Source organism: Rhinolophus sinicus, chromosome 8, assembly GCF_057876585.1.
Source record: "Rhinolophus sinicus isolate RSI-liver-muscle chromosome 8, RSI-T2T, whole genome shotgun sequence".
Taxonomy (NCBI): Eukaryota; Metazoa; Chordata; class Mammalia; order Chiroptera; family Rhinolophidae; genus Rhinolophus; species Rhinolophus sinicus.
This window is the reverse complement of record NC_142508.1, coordinates 9,138,228-9,165,559: the sequence shown is the minus strand read 5'-3', so window position 1 is coordinate 9,165,559 and position 27,332 is coordinate 9,138,228. Positions and strand designations below refer to the sequence as shown.

Here is a 27,332-nt window from a genome sequence, read left to right as displayed (position 1 = left end):
CTTCCCTTTGCACTTCTAAACATACCCATGTCCTTACTGCCACAGAAAAGAGAAATCGTGCTTCTGAGACCAGCTGCTCCTATAAATATGCTCTGAATCATAAGGTTTATAAGAGTTTTTATTACCCTTATAATTGCCCAACCTTGTACAATAACTGTCTTTAGAAAGCTGTAAAGCCAGCTCCTACAGGAAATCCTATTTTTATTTAACAAACACCTTCCAAGTGCCTACACTGTGCCAGCTACGTGGCTTCAAAGATGAACCAGACGGTCCTAGCTCTCAGGAGTTCCTGGACTCGCCCGTAAGAGGGACCCCGGTCACATGGTGGAGCTTCCTGGGAACCTGCTGGCCATCTGTGAACCCAGGGAGGCTGGGCAGCCACCTTTAGGGGCCTTCAGCTGTCCCCCCCGAGGGCTGAGCCTCAGGCACTCTGTCTTCTGTTCTCACTGCTCTTCCACCGACAGCTCCCTCCACGCTACTTTGAAGATTTTACGTCTTGACCTCTCTATCAAATAGTTTGTAAACAGATATTTATGTGGACCCAGCAGGTCTTCTATTTAAGAGGATCCTTCCATCAGGTGCTGTGTGACTCATACTCTCTGATCAGTTTGCTTTTGTCTCTTCAGATACCCCTCCCCAGAACCGCCTCAAGTGTGGCCAGCCTCTGCCTTTACTTTGCAAAGAGCCCTGGGAATGGTTTGGTTCCTGAACTGAGTCTCTGTGACGCCAGCAGCAGGAGGGTCCTCCCTGGTCGCTGTGTGGCTGCTCCGCGGTGGTGAGTGTCTCTCCGTACTCAGCTCTAACTCCCGTCTGTGACAGCCTTTATCAACATGACTAGTTTTCAGATTCCCAAAAGGGCTGAAGATGATGTAAGAAAGCGACAGGATGACTTCATCCTCTTTCCTCACACCTCTTCCTCCAGCTCCATCCCAGGACGTGTGATGGAACCCAGCCGACAGGGCCAGGGAGAAGGCAGGAGAGAAAAGCAGTCCACGGAGAGGAGGGAGGGAGGGGAACGGACGACCCGCAAGCTCCCCGGTGGAGGGCAGCCTTCACTGTCCTATCTCCTCTGTGCCAGCCCCCTGGGCATCAGCGGGCACTCATGCAACGCAGAGGGCACGGGGCCATTCTCTCTTCCTCTGTCTCATCCCAGCCTGCTCCTGCCTGCTAGCTCACCACGGTGGAAAGCAGCAGGGAGGGAGTACAGAAGGCATGAGAGCAAGCTTGAGAAACAGATGAGGGGCCACAGAGGGAGGGTGTCATTAGAGTCTCATCAAGCTGGAGACAATGGCACAAACAGAGAACTTGCCACTGGAACCTGGAACGTCGTTCTTGGAGAGGCTGGCAGAGGGGAAAGAGATGGCTGAGGAGACAGATGGCAGGGGCGGTTTTCAGCAGCTCAGAGGGACAAGAACGAACGTTTTCCAGACGTGGACGCCCGGCTGCTCCTGCGTGTGCCGGGTCCGTGACCTCTGCCCTGCTCCTCAGCCACTGGGGTCTGGCCATCCCCAGCTGTCTCAGCCCCACATGGAGGACACCCCCTAACCTTTGGCATCCTGCCGGCGCAGCTCCCGCTCCTGGATGAAGCCCCGGAACATCTGGGTCTCCATGAAAACCTCCAGGAAGCGGCGAAGGCTCTTGGAGGAGACGGCTTTGCGAAAGGCCTCTCGTTGCAGGGTCCTCTCCTCGCGCTCGCCCGCCGTCAGGAACAGGGAGTAGTGGCCCACGATCTCCACGAAGAAGCGGACAAAGGCTTCAGACACCACCTCGTTCAAGGGGCTGGACTCGGGGCCTGAGCGAAGGGGAAGGGGGGACGGGTGAGGGCAGAGCCTCTGAGACAAGCCGATTGGTAAGACAAGTAACTGCTAGCTCTCTCAATGGCAAGTTGCAATGCTCCATAGAAAGGCGGCCCAAAGTTAGTCAATCATTTCTACCCCCGCCCCTTTAAACAGATATTTTAGGGCCAAAATGGGGGAGGAGGGAAAGCTTTTCCCCACAGTTCACTGTTAAAATGAGATCTAGATAAACGGGCTTTCCTTGTCCGCCTTCCTACCTAACCCAATGTCAAGTGGAATGGACGGCATTGTCCCCTGGTTCCCTGACTAACCACTGAAGAGGGAGACGCAGTCTGGGAGGTGGCTGAGCATTTACCGTGCTTGCAGTCTGGGGGCCCGTCCTCCTGGTCCAAAGCCAGGTCATTCCTCTGTTCCAGGATGTGTTCCAGGGCTACCTGAAGCTTCCGGGGCAGAATGGAATCCTCGTCGTCCATCTGGAAAGCAGAACAAACAGGCGGCCCGGTGTGCTGGGGCTTTTGGCCAGGGGGACGCACTGGGCTCACTGCAGGGCAGGCCTGGCCCGATTTCAGGTTAGTGGAACAAACACGACTTGAGAGTCAGAGGTCTGAGGTTTGAATCTTTAGTCCACTTTTTATGAGCGGTGAGCCTCAGTTTCCCCTTTTGTAAAGTGGGCTTCTAATCAGTATCTATCTCATTATGAAGATTAAATGCATTACACAAGACATTGATGAAAGAAACGGAAGACACAAATAAATTAAAAGACGTCCTGTGTTCACGGATTGGAAGAATTAATATTGTTAAAATGTCCATATCACCCAGAGTGAGCTACAGCGTCAACACAATCCCTATCAAAATTCCAATGGTAGGGCGGCTGGTTGGTGCTGTTGGTTAGAGCACAGTGCTCGTAATACCAAGGTCGCCTGTTCGATTCCCACATGGGCCAGTGAGCTGTGCCCTCCACAACTACATTGAAAATGAAGACTTGACTTGGAGCTGATGGGTTCTGGAAAAACACACTGTTCCCCAATAAAAAAAATTTAAAAAAACCCCCAAAAACAAAAATAAAATATTCCAATGGCATTGGCATTTTTCACAGAACTAGGAAAAAAAAAAAACAATCCGAAAATTCATATGGAACTACAAAAGACCCTGAATAGCCAAAGCAATCCTGAGAAAGAAGAACAGAATTGGAGGCATCATGATTCCTGATTTGGAACTTAATTACAAAACTACAGTAGTCAAAACAGGATGCTACTGGCAGAAAAACAGACATATAAAGCAATAGCCCAGAAATAAATCCATACATATATGGTCAACTAATAGTTCATAAGGGAGCCAAGAATATTCAATGGGGAAAGCATAGTCTCTTTAATAAATGGTGTTGGGAAAACTAGGTATTTACATGTAAGGGAGTGAAACTGGACCCACCCCTATCTTACACTACTCACAAAGATTAACTCAAAAGGGATGAAGACTTAAATATAAGGCCAGAAGCTGTAAAACTGCTTGACAAAAGCATAGGGAAGAAGCTCCTTGACATTGGCCTTGGCAATGGTTTTTTGGATATGAAGTCAAAAGGTCAAGCATCAGAAGCAAAAACAAACAAGGGGGATTACATCAAACTGAAAAGCTCTGTACAATCAGCAGAAGGAAAAGGCAATCTGCAGAATGGGAGAAAATATTTGCAAACCATCTATACGATAAGGGGTTAATAGCCATATTATATAGGGAGCTCATAAAGTTCAATGGCTAGCAAAAAACAAAAACCCCAATCTGATTAAAAACTGGGCAAAGGATCTGAACAGACATTTTCCCAAAGACATCCAAGTGGCCAACAAGTACATGAAAAGATGCTCAACATCACTAATTATCAGGAAAATGCAAATCAAAATCTCAACAACATATCACTTCACACCTGTTAAAGTGGCTGTTATCAAAAAGACATGAGATAACAAGTATCAGTGAGGTGCACTGTTGGCGGGATTGTGAAGTGGTGCAGCCAAGAAAACAGTATGGAGCTTCCTCAAAAAATTAAAAATTGAAAAAAAATAAAAATAAAAATTAAAAAAAATTTTAAAAATTAAAAATTGATCTCCACATGATCCAGCAATTCCGCTTCTGAGTATATCCAAAGGAAATAATATCACTATTCTGAAGAGACATCTGCACCCCAGTGTTCATTATAGCATTATTTATAATAGCCAAGACATGGAAACAACCTACGTGTCCATCAGTGGATGAATGGATAACGAAAATGTGGCACACGTACACATACACACACTGGACTACTACTTAGCCGTAAAAAGAAGGAAATTCTGTCTTTTGTGACAACATGGATGAACCTGGAGGGCATTATGCTAAGAGAAATAAATCAGAGAAAGACAAGTATTGCATGTCTCCCTTACATTTGGAATCTAAAAAAAGCCAAACTCATTAGAAACAGAGATTAGAATGGTGGTTGCTAGGGGTTGGGGTTGGGGGAAATGGGGAAATGTTGGGCAAAGGGTACAAACTTCCAGCTATAAGACGGGTAAGTTCTGGGGATCTGATGGACATCATGGTGACTAAAGTGAATACAATACTGTACGACATACTTGAAAGTTACTAAGAGAGTAGATCTTAAATGTCATCACCGCATACACACGCAAGGTAGTTATGTGAGGTGAGGGCACTGTTCCCTAACCTTGTGGTGCTAATGACGGCACAATACATATGTGTAGCAAACCATCATGGTGCACACCTTAGGCTGACGTATCTTATATGTCAATAATACCTCGAAAAAGCTGGGGAAAGTGTTAAATGCAATACAGTGAGCTTGTGAAAGAGCCTGGCACTTAGTGGGCACTCAAGCAATGTCTCACGCTGCTCCTACCCTACAGGACGGCTCGTGCTGATCAGGGGACTGGCTGGGGAAGATGACCAGTGTGACCCAAAGCTGGCTTCATGATCCCAGAGCAGGGGAGCCTTGGGGAAGGGCCTCACCTGAGGGCCTCTGGGAAGTGATGGTGGACAGAACTAATGAGAAAAAGGCATTACTGCGACAGAACTTCTCAGCAGTGTGGCAACTCCAAGTTTAAAAGCAATCCAACAGAATGCCCAGAAAACCTTTCTGCAATGCTTCTCTACAAGATCTGATAGCAGTTAGACCTCCCTGGCAAATGACAGGAAGAAAATAATGTGTATTACTTTTCCAAATAATGAAAGCAGTTCATGGACATTATAGAAAATACATGGCCATACGAAAACAATTTAAAATCACCCATAATCTGTCTCCCTTTGAGTCTCCTACCCCAAGATACCAGCATTAATGTTTTAGTAGTTTTCCTTTCCATCTTTTTTTTGAGGCAGATATTTGTATCTATATCTACATCTATATTTTTTCTCTTTTTCTCTCCTTTTTAAAAAAATAAGATCAGCAAAATAATGCATATAATTTTGCACCCTGATTTTTCCACTTAATATTATATCATAAACTTTGTTATCAAACAGTCTTTAAAAGCATGTTGAAAAAGACAAGCGTCTACAGTTATAACTTATACAAAGATTCTCATCGTTAGAAAACCATTTTGTGACAGAACATGTGGGGACTGATCCTTTGCCAAACTCGTCCTCTTTGGCCTCAGCCTTCTGTCTTATCCTTCGACCAGCTCAGGCCGGGGATCGTCCAATCCCAGCCCCACCCAGGCGCCTTCCCTGAGCTGGAAAGCTGAGCCCCAAAGCCCAGAGGGAAAAGCAGAGAGAGCAGAGGGGGGGGGAGGCCGCCTTCTCACTCACCTGCCTGAGGAACCGACTGTTGACAAGGTCGACCACAAGGACCTGTAAGATGAGGAAAACGGACTGTTACTGTCACCAGGGTTTCCGGGACATAAGGACAGGGTCTTAGCCTTCTTCTTTCTTGGCACCCAGAGAGGCAGCTGGGGTGGGGGTGGAATGGGCCATTTGTGGTTTCCTGACGTTGGCACTGCAGCCACAAATGATGAAGAGGGGAGGTGGGGGGCAAGGGCTTTCCTGAATGCACGCTTTCAACGCCAACACCGCAGGCTGGAGCATAAGCTGGCTGCGGCAGAGCCTCTCTGATGGTTTGCAGTGTGTGGTTACTGAGGTGCGTGAAAGAGGGGCGAGGCGTCCTTGTTCCTATCACACTTGACTCTGCCACTCCCCACCCAGGGGTCCTCCCTCCTGCCTCCCAGATCCCCACTGGGCCTTGTCATTTCTCTTCATGGCACAGGAAGGGAGAAACCCAGAGGAGTGGATCCAACTGGGGAATAAATCACAGTGCAGGTGCTACGCTTCCATTAGTCAAGACTTTTGGGATAAAACATCGGAACTCTCCCTCCTCAGAGGAGGGGGCCGAGACCAGGGTGAGGCACGTGAGTGCCTAGGGCACAAAACTTCAGGAGGCACTCGCTCGCAGGGCGATGCCGTGCCCGGCTTTTGCTGGCAGGACCCCGAGGGTGAGACCCTCACTCAGCACGCGTCGTAGGGAGGAAGAGCAGCGGCCCAAGAGGGCACTGGCTCCTTCCTTCTCAAACACCCCGAGACTGAACTGAGCCATTTTAGGGACCCCCGGGTAACCAGACGAGCTCCTGGCAGCTCACAAACCCACCCCTGGAGACCTGAGTCTGCTGGTTGGCATTTAATGGGGCCTTAGGACTACCTGGGCAGTTAGAGGACCCACGTGGGGCACCCAGGCTGAGTTGCAGGGCCAGGTGTGCCCCCAGGGGTTCAGGAGTGAGTGGCACCATCTAGTCCCCTACGGTTCCCTCTCTGACGGCTGCAAGGCCTCAGTGCCTGCGCACAGAGACTAGTTAGAGGAAGGGGCTATGGCTAAATAACCCCAGAAATGCCAAGGAGGACTTTCCCACTTGGGTGTCAACCTGAAAACTCAGCACTTGACCATTAAAACCATTTCGGTTGTTGCCTTTTTAACTGATAAGAGAAAGGACCTATATGTAGGAGCACGGTCTTTGTCAACTTTATCAGTCCAAACGAGACTTCCAATTCTCATGAGCTTTAACGCGCTTTCTGCCCTGTATTGGGGGTGGGAAGGAAAGAAGGACAGGCTGGATGGCTATTCACGGATTAAGTGTTTTTCACATCCAGGTACGTTGCTGTTTGCTGCCCTTCTCAATGGGTGTTCATGCCAGTGGGTTCATTCAGAGGGAAAACTGAATTTGCAGGCATGGAGACTGGGGGGTGGGGGGCTCTCGCGTAGACAAAACCGTGGGGTCCCCCGCTCCCCCAACATCGCTGGTCACACAGCCTCAGCCAGCAGTTCCCCTCTGCTCTCTGTCCCCCACGGAATGGGAACAGGGACATCCCAGGAGCTCACCTCTTCCAGTGGCAGCTCCCTGAGCAGCGGCAGTGAACTGGTGAGCAGCCCGATGAGGAAGGGGGTGGGCGAGCACACGATGTCAATCATGGCCGGTGGCAGGACGGGGATGTAGGTGTGCTGCCAGGTGAAGGGGTAGATGGCTGCCACCATCGCGTGGCAGCACTTGGACAGCGTGCTGCAGCCGAGACAGGACAGAAAGGGCCGACTCAGGGAGGGAGGTGGGCAGCCTCCATGGAGGCGGAGGAGAGAATTGTCTGCGCTCTATCCCAAAGGCGTATTGGTCAGAAAAGGTGTCACACTCACACCAGATGTGTCACGTAACCCAGTCCTGACACAGGTTACACCGGGCACACGCAGCCCCTGGGAGGTTTTCAGACACGGCTAGAGGGACGAATTGAACGCCCCAGCTAAGTTTGACAAGAGTGCCTTCCCGCGTGAGCTGCATTCTTGCAAGATTTGGACGGAATCATTCACTTCCTCCCCGCTTCCCCACATCAGCCTTCAAAACCAAACCGCAAAACAACCAAAGTCTCTTTCCTCCCGGACAAGCATTGTGTTACTGAAGATGCTTTATATTCTCCCACCAGCTTTTTCTTTGTTCTCTTCCCCACTCTCTCAGCCAAGCGTGAGAGCCGAGCTGCCATCGGAGAAAACAGGACAACTCTCTTGGTCTTCACATAGTGGCTGTCAGCTCTAAAAGGCTCCGTTTTGCAAAAGCGACACTCATGTAGTTACCCCTTGCCCAGAATTCAAAACTGAAATGCCAACATTGCAGAAATATGAGTGTCTCTTCAAGAATAAAGATCATAATGTAGCCTTTTGCTGCCAAGCACTGAGCCTCACTCTCCGCGGCTGCCTGCACTCGCATTCAGTTTATCGAGTGAATGGGGGGATTTGGGATAATCGTTTGGAGGTTCAGTTCTACTGTGTGGCAACACAGTGATGACTGGGGCCTTCCGAGGCGGTGACAGCTGACTTCTCTTCTTCCTCACAAGCTTTCCTTATTGCTACCGTGTTTCCCTGAAAATAAGACCTAGCCGGACAATCAGCTCTAATGCGTCTTTTGGAGCAAAAATTAATGTAAGACCCGGTGTTATATTATATTAATTATATGATATAAGACCCGGTCTTATAGTAAAATAAGACCGGGTCTTATATTAATGTTTGCTCCAAAAGACACATTAGAGCTGATGGTCCGGCTAGGTCTTATTTTCTAGGAAACATGGTAAGTGAGCCTGCTTGCTTAAAGCAGCTCCCTTCTCTTATTCTAATATACTGTCTCTAAAATGCTAGCGGATTGGAAACTTTGGGAGCTTGTTAGATTGTATTACATTGTGTTACAATTGTTACATTGTTTGTAACATAAGAATAAAGTAGGGTCTGGTGAGGGTCCGTGGGCTCTCCTGTGACTGTACTGCATCCTCTTCCGGGCACAGGCCCCGTAAACAGCATTTCATCTGCGAGGACACCTTTTGAGTATTGCCCTGGTCCTCAGCTGCGCTCTGCTTAGGTACCGTTGCAAGGAAGCTGAGTTCTGCACAGATCAATGCTCCTTTACTGGGTCCCCATGATGTCAGGCACCTACAAAAGTTGTCACAAATGTTCCTGAGACCAGTTTTTAAAAATCACTTAATGCTGGCTTACTTGAGGAGAGAAATGGTGGATTAAAAGATATTGGCTAGCAAGTGAAATAAGCCAGACAGAAAAAGACAAACATCACTACGATTCCACTTAAAACGAGAGACTTAGGACAGAAAAATTCAGAACCAGGGAGTCGAAGAGAAGCTACCAGGGGCTGGGGGAAGGGACAATGGGGGGTTGTGGCTTCATGGGCACCGAGTTTCAGTTTGAGATGATGAAAAGGCCCTAGTAATGGGTAGCAGTAATGGTTGCAAACACTGTGACTTTACTTAATGCCACTGACTTGTACGTTTAAAAATGATTAAATGGTGACTTCTGTTATGTTTTACAATTAAAAAAATACCAGCGTGCCAAAAAAATGTATACAAGTGGACACTTTGGTCAATGTTGCTCAAGCAGTAGTTCACCATCATCAGAAGTGTCTGGACACTGATGGTAACCGCTTTGAGCATCTCTCGTCAAATGTGACTTGTATTCATCTTTTGCTATCGGTATATATTGAATATTACAATTTTAATACAGTTTTCCTTTCTTAAAATGTGTATACATTTTTTTGGCACCCTCTGTATATTCACGTAGGTTCCAAGCGAGTTCCTCTGTATCTAGCACCTCCCTTAGACAGCCTTAAAATATACATGAGTCCTCTTTTGCATCCCACCTGCATGGGGGACTCCCGGAACCTAATAAGGGTAATGTTGAATCTTATTCATTTGTCAGCATGAATCTCCTCACCTCCCTACCCCCTATCTTCGCAAATAATCATTCTCCTAATATTCACTGGCGCCAGGAAGTCCTGCTTAGTAGCACAGCGTCCATAGATTTCACTGGTATTTTAGTCCTTTTCTTTTGAATGCTCACTCCAAAATGAGAATGATGCTACCCCAACATTTTGTTCTTATCACTATAATACCTTCTTTATTAGCCGAGTGAGAGTGAGACAGAAAAGTTAGTTAGGACTTACGTCTACCGAGGAGAGCAATATCATTAATTCAGCCCCCAGCTTGGGCGAAATCATTTCTGTCTTTCAAAGGGTCTTCTCTCGAAGCAAAGAAACTCTTTCCCCAAAGCATCACTTTCTCCCAGTTATTCAAGAATGTTAATACTTTCAATGAATTGCTTAACATTTGTGCTTTAATTTCCTTAATCTATATATCACTGAATGTATAGCATTTACTTTGTTCTAACGGTTTTTGACTTTAGGACTGATCTGTATTCACTGTGGCCTGTGCTCCAAGTTGATCTGCTCACGTATCCTGGTTGTGAGGTCATGACTTAGAAAACTAGAAGAAGGTTAAAATATCAACAAGGATAATTGTGTCTAGAGCAGCCTTTTTCAGACTATAGTTTGCAACTCATTTTATAGAGTCTTGAAATAATTTTATTGGGTTGTAATTAGCATTAAAAACAACAGCAAAAGAATAGAAAATAAGAGTTTTCTGCATTTTTTTCAGTTGTAAATAGCCACCTATCTATATCTGTGTGTGTGGTGTATGGATTGACTATTTCTCAGTGTGGACTGCAGTAAAAAGGGCTTGAAACCAATGATTTGGACCATTGGGGTGGGGGTGGGGAAGCAGGTAGAGAGTGATGGCTTTCATTTCCAAGTGACTAGAGAGAATCCCTTACAAGAGACTCCCTCTAATCACTTGGAATGAAGCCTTTTGTATGAAACCCATCTCTTTTTATAGCACATTTCTTCTTCTCTCTGCTGTTACGGCACGTTGTGTCTCCTAGTTGACACCCTATGCTGCCCTGCAGTATGGAGGGGGGCCCCCAGAGGCCAGGGAGGCCCCCGTTCAGCTGCAGTGACTGAACCAACTGGATGAGAAACACGTGTTTTAAAAAATGATAAGTAATGCCAGTGAGATAGGGCGGGTGCATACGTGCTACAGAAAGAAAGATAAAATGCATCCAGGTCACTGGAGTGCAGTGAGCTAAAGGACAACCACATTCAGCTGTGATGGGGGCAAATGATGACAACTCAGTGGGTAACCTGCTGGCCATGCAGGTAGGTGCTGCCGCTTTTGACTATTGTTCCTAACAAGTGGTTTTTGCTTGTTTATTTGTTTTTTAAATAGTCCGACTCTCTGTTGCAGCTGGATCCAAGTGTTTCCACACCTGTTTTTCACGGGCACCTCACGGGCGGGCGCTCAGGAAGCACGTGACAGGCCGGCCGTGATGAGGGGGGCTCATTCGTCTTGCCCTCTAGCCCTCATCAACATTCTTAACAAAAAAAAAAAGCCTCTTGAAACACTAGGAGGCAAGGTCAAATTCTGCAAATAATCCGTTAGTGGCAGCTCTTCTCCAAACATAAATAGTAGAGAAGAGGGATTATTGCGAGTGTAGCTGAGGTGTTTTTCTCAATCTCTGCGGCAGGTGTGAATGAAATTCTATCCCCTGACTTGTGAGGCTAGAGGAGTCACCCAGGGGGGTGGGCGCTGGGGGCTGTTAGGGTCGGTGGTCTCAGGGATGTGCAGAGGAGTCTGGCTCTGGGGATGCTTGGCAGGGCTCCGCAAGCACTGCCTTCCCGACACCTGCTGGTTGGAGGGGAGGCAGTGTTGGGGAGGGAGGTCGCAGGAAGACAGCGGGAGCAGCTGGCTTGCATTGCAGTGGGGGTGGGGGAAAGGAACACCAGGGACAAGGCTGTGATCAATTTGTACAAAAGCAGGGGAGGGAGGAAATGCCCCAGGGGGAGTTTGGCTGGGACAAAGGGTTAAAAGCTGGGCACAGTGAGAAGGGCTGGGTCCCAGAATGCTTTGCTCTTTGGTGGCACATCAGGAAGCACTAGTAAGTGGAGAAGACGCTTTGGTTCTGGCGCGACCCAGCCGCTGTGCCATCCATGGGGTTACTATGCTCAGCAGCCTTCCAACTCACCCAGAAATCAGTAAGAGTGCAGCACAGAGCTTCCTCTAAGATGCCACCAGGAAAGTAAACGATGAGTTTCCTGAGTTAGACGGACACCCCAGGAACTGGAAGGTGGAGCCTGTCAGTATCCTTTAGTATCCCAAGCAAAGTGCGTCTCCTACCAGCATCGTTCCCAGGAATAGGAGCAAAAGGTGCACTCTGGTCTGGTGCCTGGTGAGACGTAGTGGGAGGTGGGTGTCACCATGCAGTGGCTGCCATATTTCCATTACTGCACTTTTAAACCCTGAAGTAATGTGTCAACGAGTTTCAAAAGCACCCAGGCTGGGCCTCAAGAAAACTGTGTGATCTCAGGTAAAGCCCTTAACTTCTCCGGGCCTCAGATTCCCCTTCTGCAAAGTAAGGAACGTGGACTAGGTAATTTCTAATGTCCTTCCGGCTTTAACGTCTACAAACTACGAATCTGTAAGAGAGAGAAAGCCAGGAGCTGGAAATAGCCGACACTGAAAAGAACCAGTGCTGGTCCTGGAAGGTAATTCCAGGGCTCATTAGCAGAGACAGGACAGAAGAGCAATGGTGACATCTCATGCTGAGAAACTAATAGATAAAAGTGGGAGTGGTCTTGGGCTGCAGTAGCAAGCCCCCAAAAGACTGTAACACAAAGCCAGGGAGAAGAGCTGGAATGTTTCCAGCCCAAGATTCTGTTGTGATGGGTTAAGAGTAGAAGACAAGTCGTGGTTAATGCTAGTCTCTAAATCTTGCTCCAAATGTTATCTTCTTGGTGTTCATATGCAAAAATAGGTAGTTAATAATTAATATCTAATCCGACTGATGCCACTGTGTTACTAAAACTGCACTTTTCATAGGACTTGGCTGAGTTAAATGTATGTATCTCTAAGACTCTGTCACCCACTCTGAGGGCCTCTGAACTAGTCTTTTGGATGCCAGACCACCCAGATGGCAGCTACTCACACTGTCAGGTAGGCTTGGGCAAACTCATCTGCCTAGAGAGGGGCACACTTACAAATCCAACCTTTTTCTCAGAGAGTCAACATTGATGAGTGTAACTGATCTGAGACAGGATATGGGACCCCCGTTTGAGCTTATGGAAACTGATGAAAAACGAACCAAAAGGAGCCCACAAAAGAATGAAGGTACACAGCTACTTAGAACTTATCTGTGTAGTTACCCATAGGTCAAAGCCAAGGTTCAAAGATTTGTCCACCTAATTCTACTTATCATTAGCGAACGGTCTGTCATTCAGCGCCTGATCTCATTGCACTGTAAAAAAATAAAAAGTAAATTTCTTGAATGTTCAAACTCTGTCCCATCTAAAACTTTTGCACAAATTTGTTGACGTGCAGCTCTGAGTTTATCATTGAACCTGGTCTAGAGATTTAGGCAAAACGATGGGAACTGAAATGAATAAACTAAAAAACAAAAATGTTTATCATCAGGGACATGAAGAAAGTGGTATAGGGAAATATTTACTTAGGTTGTTATGACAACAGAACAAGCCATCACAACAACATTCTTTCTTTTCCATCTGTCAGACTTTGGCTTGACAGAGCCTTAAGAAACACTCAATGTCCACCCTAAAGATCAAAAATGTTATTCTACATTGGATAGATTTTTGGCTCAACTTAAAACCCTTTTATAACTCCTACAATATTTGCCACAACTCCCTGCTATTTCCTCTTGCAGTGGGCAGACTCACTAGCGATGATGAGTAACTAAATTGTGTGGTGGGGGGAGGGGTGCTAACGCAGGCTAACGTCCACCCTGGGATGTCACAGGGCCGCTCTGAGTGTGTGGCATGCCCTGTTCTCGTGTGCTGCTCTGTGGCATTGAAAACATCAGGGCTACAGACGGAAATCAGAAGAATGAGGAGGCTTGCTTCCACTTCTAGCTGGACAGGGCTAGAAAATGGTGCTAGTGCAGTGGGGAGAGAATTGTGCCCGGGTGATGAGGATGAATGCGCCAGCTGGAGCTACGGCTGAAGGCTTTCTTCAGAGGCTTTTCCGCGTCAGATAACTGGCAGCCAGCCACGGCCTTCCAAGCCCTGTGTGCCACGGCCTGGCCAAAGAACCTTCAAGTCTCTATAGCGATTTTCCCAGAAATGCGACAGAGCTAGGACATGGGTTCCTGATAATAGAACCTATCTGACCGAGTTGCAAGAGCCTAGGCTGGAGGCAGCATTTCAGCTGTGCTATTGTTATTCCCAGCAGGTTACCTCACGCTATGTGTTTTCTTCTCTTCTGGCCTCAGAGCTCTGTGGGCCTTTATTTGTTTATTTTTCCACCTCTTCAGGTCTGCTTGAAACTAGTGTTGGATGGAAAGATAATTTATTGAGCAAGAGAGAGAACACTCTGAGCTATTTGTAACAGGAAAAGCATGGGCTGCCTCTGGGGACGAGACTCCAGAGCTCCAGCAAGTCAGTTCCGAGGGGCCTGGGTGCAGACAAGCCCTTGTTTCATAAATTAGGAGACCTAGGGCCAATCGCTGAGGATGTTTGGGGTCCCTCCCTACTCCAGGAAGGTGTGATGAGATAAACACACAAGTCTAAAAGTTGTAAAGGGCCTAAAAGGTAATGAAGGTATTTTACCCACACACCACGCGTGCACGTATGCATTCGGTACTGCGCCGTGGCCTAGCTCTGGACCCAAGGAGGACACCCCAATTATCCACATTCCCACCTCTCCTCCTCCCCTACAAAAATCCCACCTCCTCAGTGCCCCACATCTGGCAGCCGCTGCAAAAGAAACGCCCTGTGGGCAATAAGCGCCCTATGGTGAGACCCGCTTCCAGCAGCGGCAGCTGGCATTTTACCCCTCTGATGGGTGTTTGCTGTTGAAAAGACGAAAGTGCTAAGGAAGAGTGCCAGGCACCACAGAAGGTGGGGTGAGCAGAGAAACCCCGAAGTCCCTCCAATCAGACCACAGCGTGACTCTCTCCTCTACAAAGCTGCCCCAGCAGGGGGTTGGGGTTGGGGCAGGGTCCACTCGCAGGGATGGGTGCCTTAGGTTTCCGTCGTCTCTGATTACAGCAGCCCTGTGAGAGGGGCTGCCCTGGCGTCCTGCCTGTCAACCCAGAAATCTGTCCAGGGACAAGGCAGAGGTGGCCAAGTCCCCTCCCAGACATCGTTGTCCTAAGCACGTCCAGTGTCTCCGTGCCCCTAGCCTCTGACACCTGCCTCTGCTGCACCTCAGGGATGCATTTGTCTTTGAGGAGCCTCCCTCCATTTCTGTTCCCACCTTCTCTTTCATTGTACTTTGATGAGGTGAATAGGTGATATTTTCTGTTCTCCTTCTCCCTGGAAACTTGGTGGGGTGGAAGGTGGGTCCCTGATTGGCTGGCTTCTCTCCAGCCATGCCCATCTCCTCAGACATCTCTTCAGGCGGGACCCTCCCAGAGCCTAACATCTTTAACCCAACAGCAGGGGACTGTCTGCCTGTTTGTCCCCATCACGGCCCCTGGTGGGCACTAGGTTTACTCCCCAGCCTTCGCTTCTTGCTTAGGCCTTTCGGACATCGTCCTTTGCCTTTCCCATAGTCAGGCCTGAGAATCCACAGTAGACAGAAGACAGTGGGGCATGGAGAGGGGCTGCAGAGAACACAGGCAGTGAGTGCCCAGCGCGCTGATGAAATCCGATCCTGGTCACTGCAGCGTTGTTACTCATCCTTTGCTTCCAGGGCCCCAAGCTTGAGAACTCCCTGGTCTGAGCTCCCCAGGGCCCAGCACCGGCGGCAGGCTCAGAGACAGGGCTCGCTTCCTGAGCAGACAAAAGCGCCCAGGGAGCACAACACTGACACTAAAAGTGAAGAGTGAACTGAAACACAGGGTGGGGGTGGACAGGGAGTAGCAGTGGCTGCTGCCCAAAGGGGAGCACCATCAGGGTGACCCGACAGGCTCTGCGGGGAGCGGGCTGGATGCCGTCCTGTACCACACCTGCTGAGGGGCGCCACATTCAGGCAGCGCGTCCTCTCCCTTCCTCTTTCCCTTTTCTCCTTCCTCCCTTTTGTTTTCCAGACTTGAGAGGCGTATTTCCTCTCTAAGCCACAGTTCTCCAAGTTTTGTGTTTTTGGCACTTCTTCTTTCCAGATGCACTTCTCAGCTGGCCTCAGGCGCTTCTCCGGGATGGCTGGCCCTGCTCGGGCCGGGCGCCACATCTCGGCTCTTCCTGGAGCTGCAGCTGCCACTTGTGCCTCTGCCCTCAGTTCCAAAGCGAAGGAGGCTCTGCTTCAGTGTGTTGTAATGATGGAAATGCCAGGAATTCTTTTCAGAAGTTCAGAATTACCCCAAATCCCTAACTGCGTCTCCATGCAGACCTTCTTTGATTTGTGACATGACTCTTGGAAATCACTGAATGTGAGCAGAAGGGGGTGGGGGGCATCCTACGGGTGTGTGTGTGTGTGTGTGTGTGTGTGTGTGTGTGTGAGAGAGATTCTGTGCGGCTGATTTTAATACAGAAGGAAAGGCATGTGCTCTTCAGCATGAACCGGGCCCTGCTGCTCCCAGGAGCAGTGGCCCTTGGCCCAAAAGGGTTGGCGGCTCTCCCTGTCCATGAACCGGCCCCTGCCTGTCTCTGCCGGCTCACTTCCCACCCCGCTTTCCTCTCCCTGCTCAGCTGCAGGGAGCTGCTCGGCCTTCTCTCCTGCCCTTGCACAGACAGCTCCTTTTGTGTCAGACTCGGGGGGCTCGCCTGCGCAGCCCACAGGGTGCATTGCCTCTGGCCAGCCCTCACAACATGGTACAGGGGTCTGTCCCCTTCTCTGTCCCCCTGCTGGGCTGACAGCTCCTTGAGGACAGCTCTGTGTCTTTCCTCGCCGCCAGCACGTGGTACAGTGCCCAGCACTGAGCAGAAAGAGTGAAAAGATGCCAGCCAAGCGCTGCAGGAGCCCTGCTGGCTGTGCGCCACGGCTGTGCTCAGAAACCTGCAATCTCAGGCACCCACTGACTCGCACTGTCAGAGCTGCCTGAGCAACCACCTGTCCTCTGGACTCGGAACAGTCCAGGGCTGCCTGCCATTCAAACACTTTAGCAGAAGTAACCAAGCTTTGTACCTGAGCTTGTCTGCGATGAAGATGACCCTCCTTTCCAGAAGCAGGGAGGCAAAAACACAGAGCAGGTGACGGACGCTGAGAGAAGAGAAGAGAGACTCAAAGTCCACGTGTTCAAGCCGGGAGTCCAGCGGGCGGCACAGCTCGATCACCTGCCGGGGAGCAGGAGCGGCTATGAGGGGGGCCTCGCACGGATCACATCATCCCCAGTGGGGTGGCCCAGTGGCGGGGGCAAAGGGCGAGGGAAAAACGGAAAATGGGGAAAAAAGGAAAGAACCCAGGAGGCTGGGGAGGAGGTACAACTGTAGGGAAGCTCGTGCCTCACACTCGACTACATGACTGAGGACAGTTTAGACGGAGGTGGGGAGAGGGGATGGCAGAAGGCCTTTGGCCCAAAAGGGTCACAGGCTCTCCCTGGCAATGACATGTCCTGACTCCCCAGGGAAGATCTGTGACTGTTGAGAACATGCTGGCCCTGAGAGCCCCACAGGCAGGTCTCTCTGTCTCACAAGGGAATTTCATCTGCTGGAATGGACCACGGGCTTACGCAGAGGGACCAGCAGACACTTGCTCAGAAACACGTTTCTTCAGGAACCCAGCCCCACCCCAAGCCTTTCCTGCTGCGGTGTCTTCTAGCTTGTCTGCTGAGTGTGTGTATCTTCTCATTCCAGACTTGCTGAAATGTTCCTGAATTCACCTATCGCCACTCACGTGCGTGTTTTTCCTCATTAAGCAGCTGCCTCCTTACGGTGACTGGACACTGGTGTTTACTATCAGCCCGCACCTGCACAGTGCTACGCACAGTGGGCTCACCAGAGCTAACGGCCCCACAGTCGAGCCACTGCATCGGGTATGGGATGATTCTCCAGCCTCACGGACAGTGCTCCTCTCCGTGCTGGGAAATTGGGATGTTCCAGAATATCCCAGAGTATCCTCCTCCCTCCCCATCTCTCCCGGTGACCTGCTTTTCTGAGCGCCTTTGGAACTGGAAACTCAAGACTGGGTGGGCTCTGCCTGCTGAGGTCCACAGAGCCACATACGGGGAATGAGAAGAATGCGAACAAGCTCCGGCATCAAATCCAGTCCAGCCAAGGACGGGGACACGCTTCAAAGGCTGGAGTGAATAAAAAGTAGTACCTGAGCTTGTCTTCCCTGAAAAGAATCTGTCTTACATGATGGTTAGAGACGTGATGCAGACCAAAAATGTAACCAGGTTCATGTACAATTTATGAATGTAATGGGCTACTAAGGGGAGCCAAGGATGTCCAGTGTAGGTCCCGAACTTGTGGGGCCAACACCATGCAAAGAAACACCACAGCTGCCATGACATAGTTCTGGGGTTGCTCTCTGGGCCAGACTCCTGGGCTGGATGCACGAGACTTAGGGTGGATTTTATGACACCCAGGGAGGAGAGGACATCACTGAAGGTGACAGCTCACGGAAAGCCAACCCCTCCGGCTACTGGGACTTGGCTGCCTGGCCACTCTTTTCCCTAAGAGAGGAAAGGAATCTGACCAGTTACCTCAGTTCCCGATCCTGGCAAGAAGTTCTTGACCACGATGGTTTTGCCCAGGGCTGGGAAAGGGGCTTCCATGACACTTCTCATGAGAGGCTGGACCAGGGCAGGAGAGATGCCTCGTCGTTTCTCCACCTCATCTAAGATCTGCAAGGGTCAGAAAAGCAGCTCAGCCATCCCCAGGTCAGGACCCCAAGGGGGAGCTGTGTTCCAGAGGAAGGGGCCTGCCATGGAGACTGAGGGTTACGGGAGGCCCCTGCTGTCCTCATCAGGCCACGCTTACAGTCTCCTTCACCCTGTGTGGTATCACTCCCACTTCTTTTCCCCTCCTGTGCCATGTGACTTTGCACTCCAGCGGACGTCCTTGCCCCCCCTTTCGGTTTGGCCACGTGCCTTACTGGACTCATAACACATGCATCCTCAGTGGGAGCAATAGAGCCCCCAAGGGGATAAAAAAGGTTCTTGGGGGTGGTGGTGAAAAACTCAGCTATTATAATGGTTTACATGAGGGGTTATATGAACAGACATAAGGTGTATCTGTGGAATTGAAATTGCTCTGGGGAAATGCCATCAGGGAAATGCAAACCAAAACCATGATGAGATACCACTTCATACGCAGTCGGACGGCTACCATAAAAAGGCCACTGACAACACGTGTTGACCAGGAAGTGGAGCAATTAGGACCCTCATACACTACTGGTGGGAACGTACAACAGTGGAGTCCTTTTGAAAAACAGTCTGGCAGCTCTTTGAAAATTGAGCATAGAATTACCATATGATCCAGCAATTCCACTTCTGGGTATCAACCCCAAAGTATGGAAAACAGGAACTCCAAACAGATATCTATCTGCACACCCATGTTCACAGCAGCATAATTCACAATAGCTAAAAGGCGGAAACAACCCAAATGTCCATCGACGGATAAATGGATAAACAACATGTGGTACAGACATACCACGGAATATTATTCAGCCTTAAAAAGGAAAGAAATTCTGACACGTGCTCTAACACATGGATGAACCTTGAGGACATTACGCTAAGTGACATAAGCCAGCGTCACAAAAAGACAAATGCTGCGTGATTCCCTTTACATCAGATTCTAAAGTTGTCAAACTCAGGGACAGAAAGCAGAACAGTGCTTACCAGCCACTACGGGAGGGGGGAATAGGAGTCGTTTAATGGGTGCAGAGTCTCAGTTGGGGAAGATGGAGAACGTTCTGGAGATGGATGGGGGTGATGGTTGCACAACAATGTGAATGTACTTAAGAATAATAGCTACAATGGTAAATTTTAAGTTATGTACATTTTAGCACAATCAAAAGAAAATAATATGACAAAAATGGAAAAGGATTTAACGGGAGGGGAGGAAATTAAGGGGAACAACACCTAAAAAGGCTGCTTAGGGGAACAAGAATGAAAAATGGGCTGAGGAACACTGGGCTAATCACGAGTGTGCCATGTCCCAGGCCCGAGCCCAGGCCCTCAGAAGGCTGTCTTGTGTGTTTCTGCTTGCTCGCTTGTGCCTCTGCCATCGCCACAGAAGAGCGTGCACGGGCCAGCTCACTGTCTCAGGAGGATGGCCGACCAGACCCAGACCTGTGGCCTAGAGTAGAGGTCAGCCAGCCCTCAGCCCACTCACAGCACATGCGTGAGCCCAGTGGAGATGAGCAGAGATGACTCCCAGCTGACCTGCACGTCTGGGAGAAGAAAGGATGGCTGCCTTCTGCCACTGTGCTTTGTGACGCAGCATTATTGCAGCCATATTTAATAACATAGCTCTCTTCAGGGATTCTGAGAGCTCTTCTTTCTTCTCATCCATGATTCCTTTCCATACTAAACAACAATTTGCCATTTTAGTCATCCTTGCCCCTCAGCTGGAAATAGCTCGAGGTGCACGGACTGGTTAGCCAAAGCTCCGTTTCTGATTCTACCCTGAGTATTTCTGCGTGGTCTTTGGCAAGTCATCACTCTACATTCCTAAAATTCCATAAAACTGACGTGAAATCTCAGGACGGTGCGTCACATAAATGTGGTGGCACGTGTACTTGCTTGCTCTGTGTCCCCTGCCCATGACATAGCAATGAGCCTTATGGGAGCTCCGAAGGCGCCCTTGGAGCTGGGCTAGTTCACGTGAGCTATTTTATGTCCAGCTTTCATGAGCATTCTCACAAGGGCTGGAGCTCCCTTGTGAAGGTCTTACCTTCACCTTTAAACAAGCCCACGAGAAAGACTGGCATGAACAGTGGTGCACACCTGTGTTGAAGCTTGTACACGACCATCTTTAATGGAGAATGCTTGCCACCAGGTAGAGTGGAGGCAAGACCACATCTCAGCTTACATTGATACTTTGAGTTGTTTCAAACAGACTCGTATAGAGGTACAAGTTCTATCGTGGCAAGAGGTCATACTGTATCAGTGTGATTCAGGCTTCCTCTGAGTTCAGGTGGAGGGTGGGCAGGAGGTGGACTTCTGTTTCAGAATGCTGTTAGGAATTGCTGCTTTACACCCATGGACAGGAGGTGTAGGACCTCAATTCCCCAAAAGAAAGCTCAGACGGAATTAGATGCTCAAGAAAGATTTAAAATAAATTTATGGATTAGATACTCAAGTCCAGTTAATGCAGGAAACAAATGTTGGAGTATATGTAATTTTCGAGAGCAGCATCACACAGGACATTATACACCAATCCAAAATACTGAAACACAGGGGTGGACAGCAATTTCTACATTTTGCTATATTGGCTTGTTTTCCCAAAAGAGGACCAAATTATATTACGATTTTGATCGACTTAGAGCACTATTACAATAATAAATCTCTCTCACACACACAACACACATATACACACAACACATATATACACAGATACATATGCATCCATCCATCGTAGTGGCTTTTTTGTCCAGTGAAAGCTAATATGACAAAAGACAATGCTTAGAAGAAGGGAAGTAAAACACACGGAACATTCTGGGAAGATCCTCTGCCCCCCATCCTCAACTATGCGCACTTTGACTCTCCCCTTCCCCAGTTTCTGAGCCCGTCCCTTCCCATCAACTGTTATTTCCTAACCCAATAGTAAGAGAATAGTGGAGGCCCTGAGGGGAGGAAGAGGGAGTGGGAAGGAAAATAGTGGAGAATAAGATTATAAAAGTACCGGAAGTTGGGTGTTTCCGGTGTCCTGCCTTGCCTTCCCTTCCTCCTTTCTCTGAGGCCCAAGTCCTCACCTTTGAAAAGAGGCTGAAGCATCCCAGGCGGCTCACGATACAGTAAACTTCAGGGAGACGCTTCCCTTTGCCACCAGGCTTTTTGGAGTGAAACACAAGGAAACCATAAGTGTACCAACCTCAGGGAAGGAAAGGACACAAACGTTCCCCACCCCCCCACACAAATGTTTTTGAGTCCCTACTGTGTGCCAGATGTTTCCACGAGCCATACCTTTGGACAGCTCAATGAGATATATAGTTATCAATACCCTGTTTTATAGGTGGGAATCACCTGTGATCATGTAGTATATATTTTTTTATCCCCTTGAAAGAACCAATTAACGGTGTTGTGCACACAGTAGGTGCTCAATATGGCCTATGGAACCATCAAGTAAGGAGGCTTAACATGTTTACCCAAATCACTCTACTTCCTTTTAAGGAGCTACTTTGGGACTATATGTTTATTATAATGATAATTCCAAAGGAGAGATCATTTCTGAAAATCCTTTTTGGAAACTGACTTTTAGGCTAATTTTCAAACCAAAAAGAAAATCAATCTCAATACTTTACATTAATTTTATCAATAACAGGTATGATCCCACTTAAATTTTTTCAATTATTATTCATACTTTTTGTTCACTAATTCAACAAATATTTATTGAACATCTACTATGTGCCATACCTTACTCTTGATTCTAAATTGTATTAGCCTATGTCTAAGACTAAAACCATTCTCAGTGGAAAATGATGCTTCACTATTGAAGATTTTCAAAAGAACGGTCTTCAAAAGATAAGTTTTACAATGTTTTAGCATGGTTATTTCACTGGAATAAGTTTCTGACTTTTAAAGGGGATTGTTCGGAAGGAGACACTCTTGAATTATTTGCGCCAAGAACAATAATAAATCCATCCTTCTCCTGCCCTTAGCAACCATTATGAATGTTCTCGCTAAGCTATCAAGGTCTGTTTGGCATGTTTTATTAGAAATAACATTTGGTTTAAGAAGAGATAGGCCTTTTAGTTGGTGGGGAAGACACTGGAGAAAGTATTTTCTTTCCAAAGGATGTGGAGGCACTGTTCCCCTCGATGCACGGGAGACCCAGACCTTCCTCCATGTTTTTAGCGACCCAGTTAACCCGCCACACTTCCTGTCCCTTCTCTCATGGTGTACGGGGAACCACAGGAAGCCAGCGCTGGCTCTGCGCAGAGCTTTTGATGACTGAGAAGCAAGTGTACTAACCAGCAGTCTTCGGCAATAACCGAACCTTCTGCTCCCATCTTCTCCAGTTAAGACAAATGAGAACGTCTCACTATGTGGGGGAAACAAAAGTGCGTTACAAAGCAAGACACAACAAGGACATATCATGTTGAGTGACCAGGACCTTCTGAAGGAGGCTGTCGCAAAGGGTTGTGCCCTGTCCTGCTTGTTCATCTCTGTGCTGGGACTCTGGTCACCTGGAGGTTCAGAGTGAGTCAGGGACAGGGACATCTCAAGTATCACTGCGTCCTGAGAGGAAACGAAGCATTTCTGTTTCACCCTGAGCTCTCACAGAATTCTATCACCTGAGCCCATCCCGTTGCACAAAGCACAGCAGTCATTTATTGGGCATCTATTGGAGACTGCCTTCAATGAGTTTGAGGGTGAGGTGGCATCTGCTGATCTAGGGATGCGACTCAGAGAGGGAACAGTTGACGAGGGGGGCAGTTCTGTGCCCTTCTCGGAACTGAGGCCAGGTGTGGCTTTCCCAGGACACTATCTGTTGAGAGCTACCTGAGGCCTGGACTGTCCCTAGAGACTGCTGGGCCAACTTCAAGGACACAAGCATCCCTCAAACACTTAGGATACACAGCCTACTGAGTTTGGTCAACTGCGGAATGATCTGATAATAAAAATACTGGTATCTAACCACATGGGCTAAAGCAGAAATGTAAACGTATCCAGGCGAGTCACAGCTGGACGGGCTACTAAAGAAATACTTCAGGAGCTCTGGACAAGGACGGGTGATGGGCAATGTTTCCCTAACTTTTCCTAGACTAAGAATGACCTTACCGCCCTTCACGGAGGCGTATGAGACAAACATCTCCCCAGACTGAGCGGGAGGCCTGGAAATCTGCATTCTTAGTGGGGTGATTCTTATCTTCGGGGACCTTTTGAAAACATTGGTGGGGGCCATCTCCAGGCCCAAGCCCATGATGACCATTTCAGAGGGCTGACTTAGGGGTGTGCCATCTTTGAGCCCATCTCTAGGTCTCGCCCTAGTCTTTGCAGGGGGTGTGGGCAGATGCCAGCACATACCTGGTAAACTGCTGGACGGGGGTCCAGTCCTTGGCATCAGGGAAACAGAATTGGGGGATAGCCTTCAGCTGGTCCTCAGCCTCTCTCATGAACTTGAAAGACCTTTCCAACTGCAGGGAGCAGGGCGAGAGAAGGTGGGAGAACAAAGGTTGTCAGCATAGGAGAGGGAGGCAGATTGCGGGGAGCACCACCTGTCCCACCTGCCCACAGTCACGACCGCCAACTTAACCTCCTCTCTTGGGAAGGGTTTGGAGCTCAGCCTGCTGTGGCCCGTTTTCCCCAGGGCAGTTCCAACTAAGGTCTTATGGGGAAGTCAGACAAAAAGAACAGTGTGCTTTAGAGGAATGTTCCCAATGCCTAACATTCTGGAACATAACTATTTTAATCCATAAGAAAAAACCAGTCATAGCAATCCCTTCTAACTAGGAGACTCATGACTGTGTAAGGCCGAGCCTCAAATTGAGTCTTCCAACTTCTGGGCCCAAGCAAAGCCACCCCTCCCCATCCAGGCTAAGATGTTGTACAACATTTCTTCGTGAATGCATCCAGTTATGTTGTATAAGACCGTGACATTCAACTCATTTCAGAGAGTCCTTGAATGTCAGAACTAGAAGGAAACTAGACATCCCCCAGCCTGACATTCTTATTTTAGAGATAAGGAAAAAGCCCTGATGTGTTACTTATTCACGATCACACACGAGTATGGAACCTAGCTGGGAATAAAAATGATCTTAATCTCTAGTCTGTCCGTCTTTCTCCCTCTCTTTGATTTACCTGACACATCACAGACTGGGTAAACATCTTCTTATTTGAAAACAGAATGAATGAATAAGGTCTGGCTTAGGGATTATATTTACAGTCGTGAGTTGGCTAATTTTGTGCATGAGCAGCAAGCTGTGCTTTTAAAGAGCGCCCCACTCTGGGGGCCTGTTGCACAGCAGCGGGCATGTGTCGACAATATTGCGCTGTATGTTCACGTAGAGATGCTGGGAGGGTGGGTTTTATGTTACCTATTTTATTGCCACAATTTATAAAAGGCACTCTGGGTATAAATTTGGGAAACAAAAAAGAATGATTTATAATTAGCAGAGTTTGCTTATCAATTGGTACTTTTAAACTGTTGGGAAGGATCGTTGACACTTTGTGTTTTTGCTGTTGTTGGTAAGTTTATACTTGTTACATTTCCTTTATAAGCAGTTAAAAAATAAACTATGCTCGAGTTACCTTTAGTGAGTTGACATATCTGCTATTTTATGTGAGTGGAATCTGAATTTCAGAAGTTAGGAAATTATTATGTATAACTTGAGTTCTTTCTGTAATATTCCCATCAGTTGCTTATTCGGTTTCTCAGAGCATGCCACCAACTTCCACTTTAAACCAGCCTTGCAGACAGTTTCTGAAGTCTGCAGGCCAGCAGAACTGTGGACGGCTTCACAGGGGACCCGCGAGCCTTCCCAAGGCTACCAAATGTCAGAGAGGAGGTCTCTGAGGAGAGCAGTCAAAGGAACAGCGTATAGGGCTGATGGTTTTCAACTTTAAAACCCACCTCTAGCATGATTCGCCTTAGGCTAGATGGAATTTAATTAAAGCTGCCGCAAATATTAACAGTGGAAACAACTACCAATGAATGAGACAGTCTCCAATTTATAGACTTAAAGCCAGTCATGAATTGTCCTTTAGTTTTCCATTTTCGGAATAAACAATCACTATTTCTTTTCTACAGAATGGGTCTCTCTTCCATCCATGACCCGGAAGAGCCCAACTGGTCCTGGAACAGTCTTTGAGTTAATAATTCACTAGGTCAGACTGCTGCCAAAGCAATAATTTCTGAGTACTCTTGGATAATCTTGTAGATAAGCAAATGCCAGCAGGCATTTGTTGGTGGGGGTCATGAATCGCCACAGAGTGAAGGACCCCAAAACTATAAAGACTACAAAAGGGAGGCGCCATGACATTTCCCCATGGTGGAAACAGCATTAGAGAACGGAAGAGCAGGCCCGTGGGGAAACGAGTCCTAGGAGTTTTCAACACGGCCCCGTCACCATTTGGATGTAGCCACCCCCAGAGAGCAAGTATGTGTGTGCAGTCTGTCGTCAACATGTGAATTACACGTCACACAGGCCCATGACAGGGAGCGGCACACAGCTGTATTTCTCTCTCACAAATACAAGCAGTATCACAGGCGGCGGGAAGCCATCCCAGCCTCCATGGCCTGCCCTGGAGATAACCACGTTGTAGGCAACACAACAGGCATGCTCTCTAATGCCAACACGAGCGCAAACCTCGGTGAAGGCGGCTATAGGCGTGGGCCATAAAACTCATGGAAAAAGAGGAAAGAGAAGGAGAAAGATGGTGGAACAGGTCCTTCTGACAGAGGGCACGTGTGAAGGCAGGAGGTATAAATTAGCGTGGCAGGCAAAATGTATGTATGGAACGATCACCGTAACATTAAAAACATATCTACACAAACACTGGCAGCAAGGTACATTTCCAGCAGGAGGAAGGTGGGTAACCAGCTTAGGGGCTGTACCCTAAAGATGGGCATTATGTAATGTTAAAAACGACATTTTGACTCAGTGTAGCATAGCCAGCAGCCTCCTATCCAGGGGGCAGCCCCCCAAATCTGGGGTTTTCAGGGGATCACCCCTAGAGGTCAGCTAGACAAAGGTGGCGACGTGCCGGTTTGGAGGGCTGGCGCCTCTGGTTTACTTCAGTTGTGCAGAGTCCAAAGACAGGGCTGACTGCTGTGCTGACACGGGGGTAGGACCGAAGGGCGATGGCCCAGGAGAGGAGGGGAGGGACAGCTGGGACCTGGCCGTGGCCTGCTAGGATTCTGCTTGGGTGGTGACGGCAAAGGGAGGCCCCGAGGGGCCCAGGACAGGCGCTCCCGCCCTCTCCTCTCTCTCTGAACACGCTCAGCTTGGGTTTGAGTGTCCCAGGCTCCCTCGGGAGTCTCCGAACGCTCCCCTTGTGCCTTCCTGTCAGAGTGCAAACTCCTGAGCACAGGAGATGCACTTTGCTCATCTCTGCAACTCCTGGGGCCAATCGGAAAACAGCTCGAATTGTAAGGGTCTCCGTCAATTCTGGTTGAATTGAGTGAGAATGTGGAGGAAACTCTTTACTACTGCTGCCAAAGCCTAAGGATCCTGTATACATTATTGGCCAGGCCATGTCGGGCTTCATTCAGTGCCACTGCATTGTGGGCGCCGTGACTTCACACACGGTAAAGCCCTTCACACACGGTAAACGCACAGAGCCGCGAACCAGTTAGAAGAGAACTCATAGACACAGACAATGGTTTGGTGGTTGCCAGAGGGTAAGTGGGGTGGGGGGTGGGGGGTGGGAGATGAGGGTAAAGGGGATCGAATATATGGTGATGGAAGGAGAACTGACTCTGGGTGATGAACACACAATGGGATTTATAGATGATGTAATACAGAATTGTACACCTGAAATCTATGTAATTTTACTAACAATTGTCACCCCAATAAATTTAATTAAAAAAAAGAAAAAAAGAAGAGAACAGGACCGTGTGCGGACGCACATACAGAATTGCACAGCGCACATGCAGAGGCTGAGCACGGACACAAACATGACACTCGCTGGGACAGTTGTGTGGCTGGATG

At 48.5% G+C, this 27,332-nt stretch overlaps 1 protein-coding gene across 2 annotated transcripts in view; it reads right to left on the bottom strand.

The window, feature by feature from the left end:
- The window catches only part of DENND2A (DENN domain containing 2A), an 82,606-nt gene that overhangs the window by 2,727 nt on the left and 52,547 nt on the right, over positions 1–27,332 (bottom strand). For both annotated transcript variants that reach the window (XM_074315269.2, XM_074315270.2), the window contains 9 exons: positions 23,707–23,816; positions 22,651–22,720; positions 21,432–21,509; positions 18,217–18,357; positions 16,698–16,846; positions 7,129–7,306; positions 5,571–5,612; positions 2,152–2,269; positions 1,547–1,792 (listed from right to left, as the gene is read on the bottom strand). In XM_074315269.2, the coding sequence (XP_074171370.2) occupies positions 1,547–1,792; positions 2,152–2,269; positions 5,571–5,612; positions 7,129–7,306; positions 16,698–16,846; positions 18,217–18,357; positions 21,432–21,509; positions 22,651–22,720; positions 23,707–23,816 (1,132 nt within the window). The remainder of the gene's footprint in view (positions 1–1,546; positions 1,793–2,151; positions 2,270–5,570; positions 5,613–7,128; positions 7,307–16,697; positions 16,847–18,216; positions 18,358–21,431; positions 21,510–22,650; positions 22,721–23,706; positions 23,817–27,332) is intronic.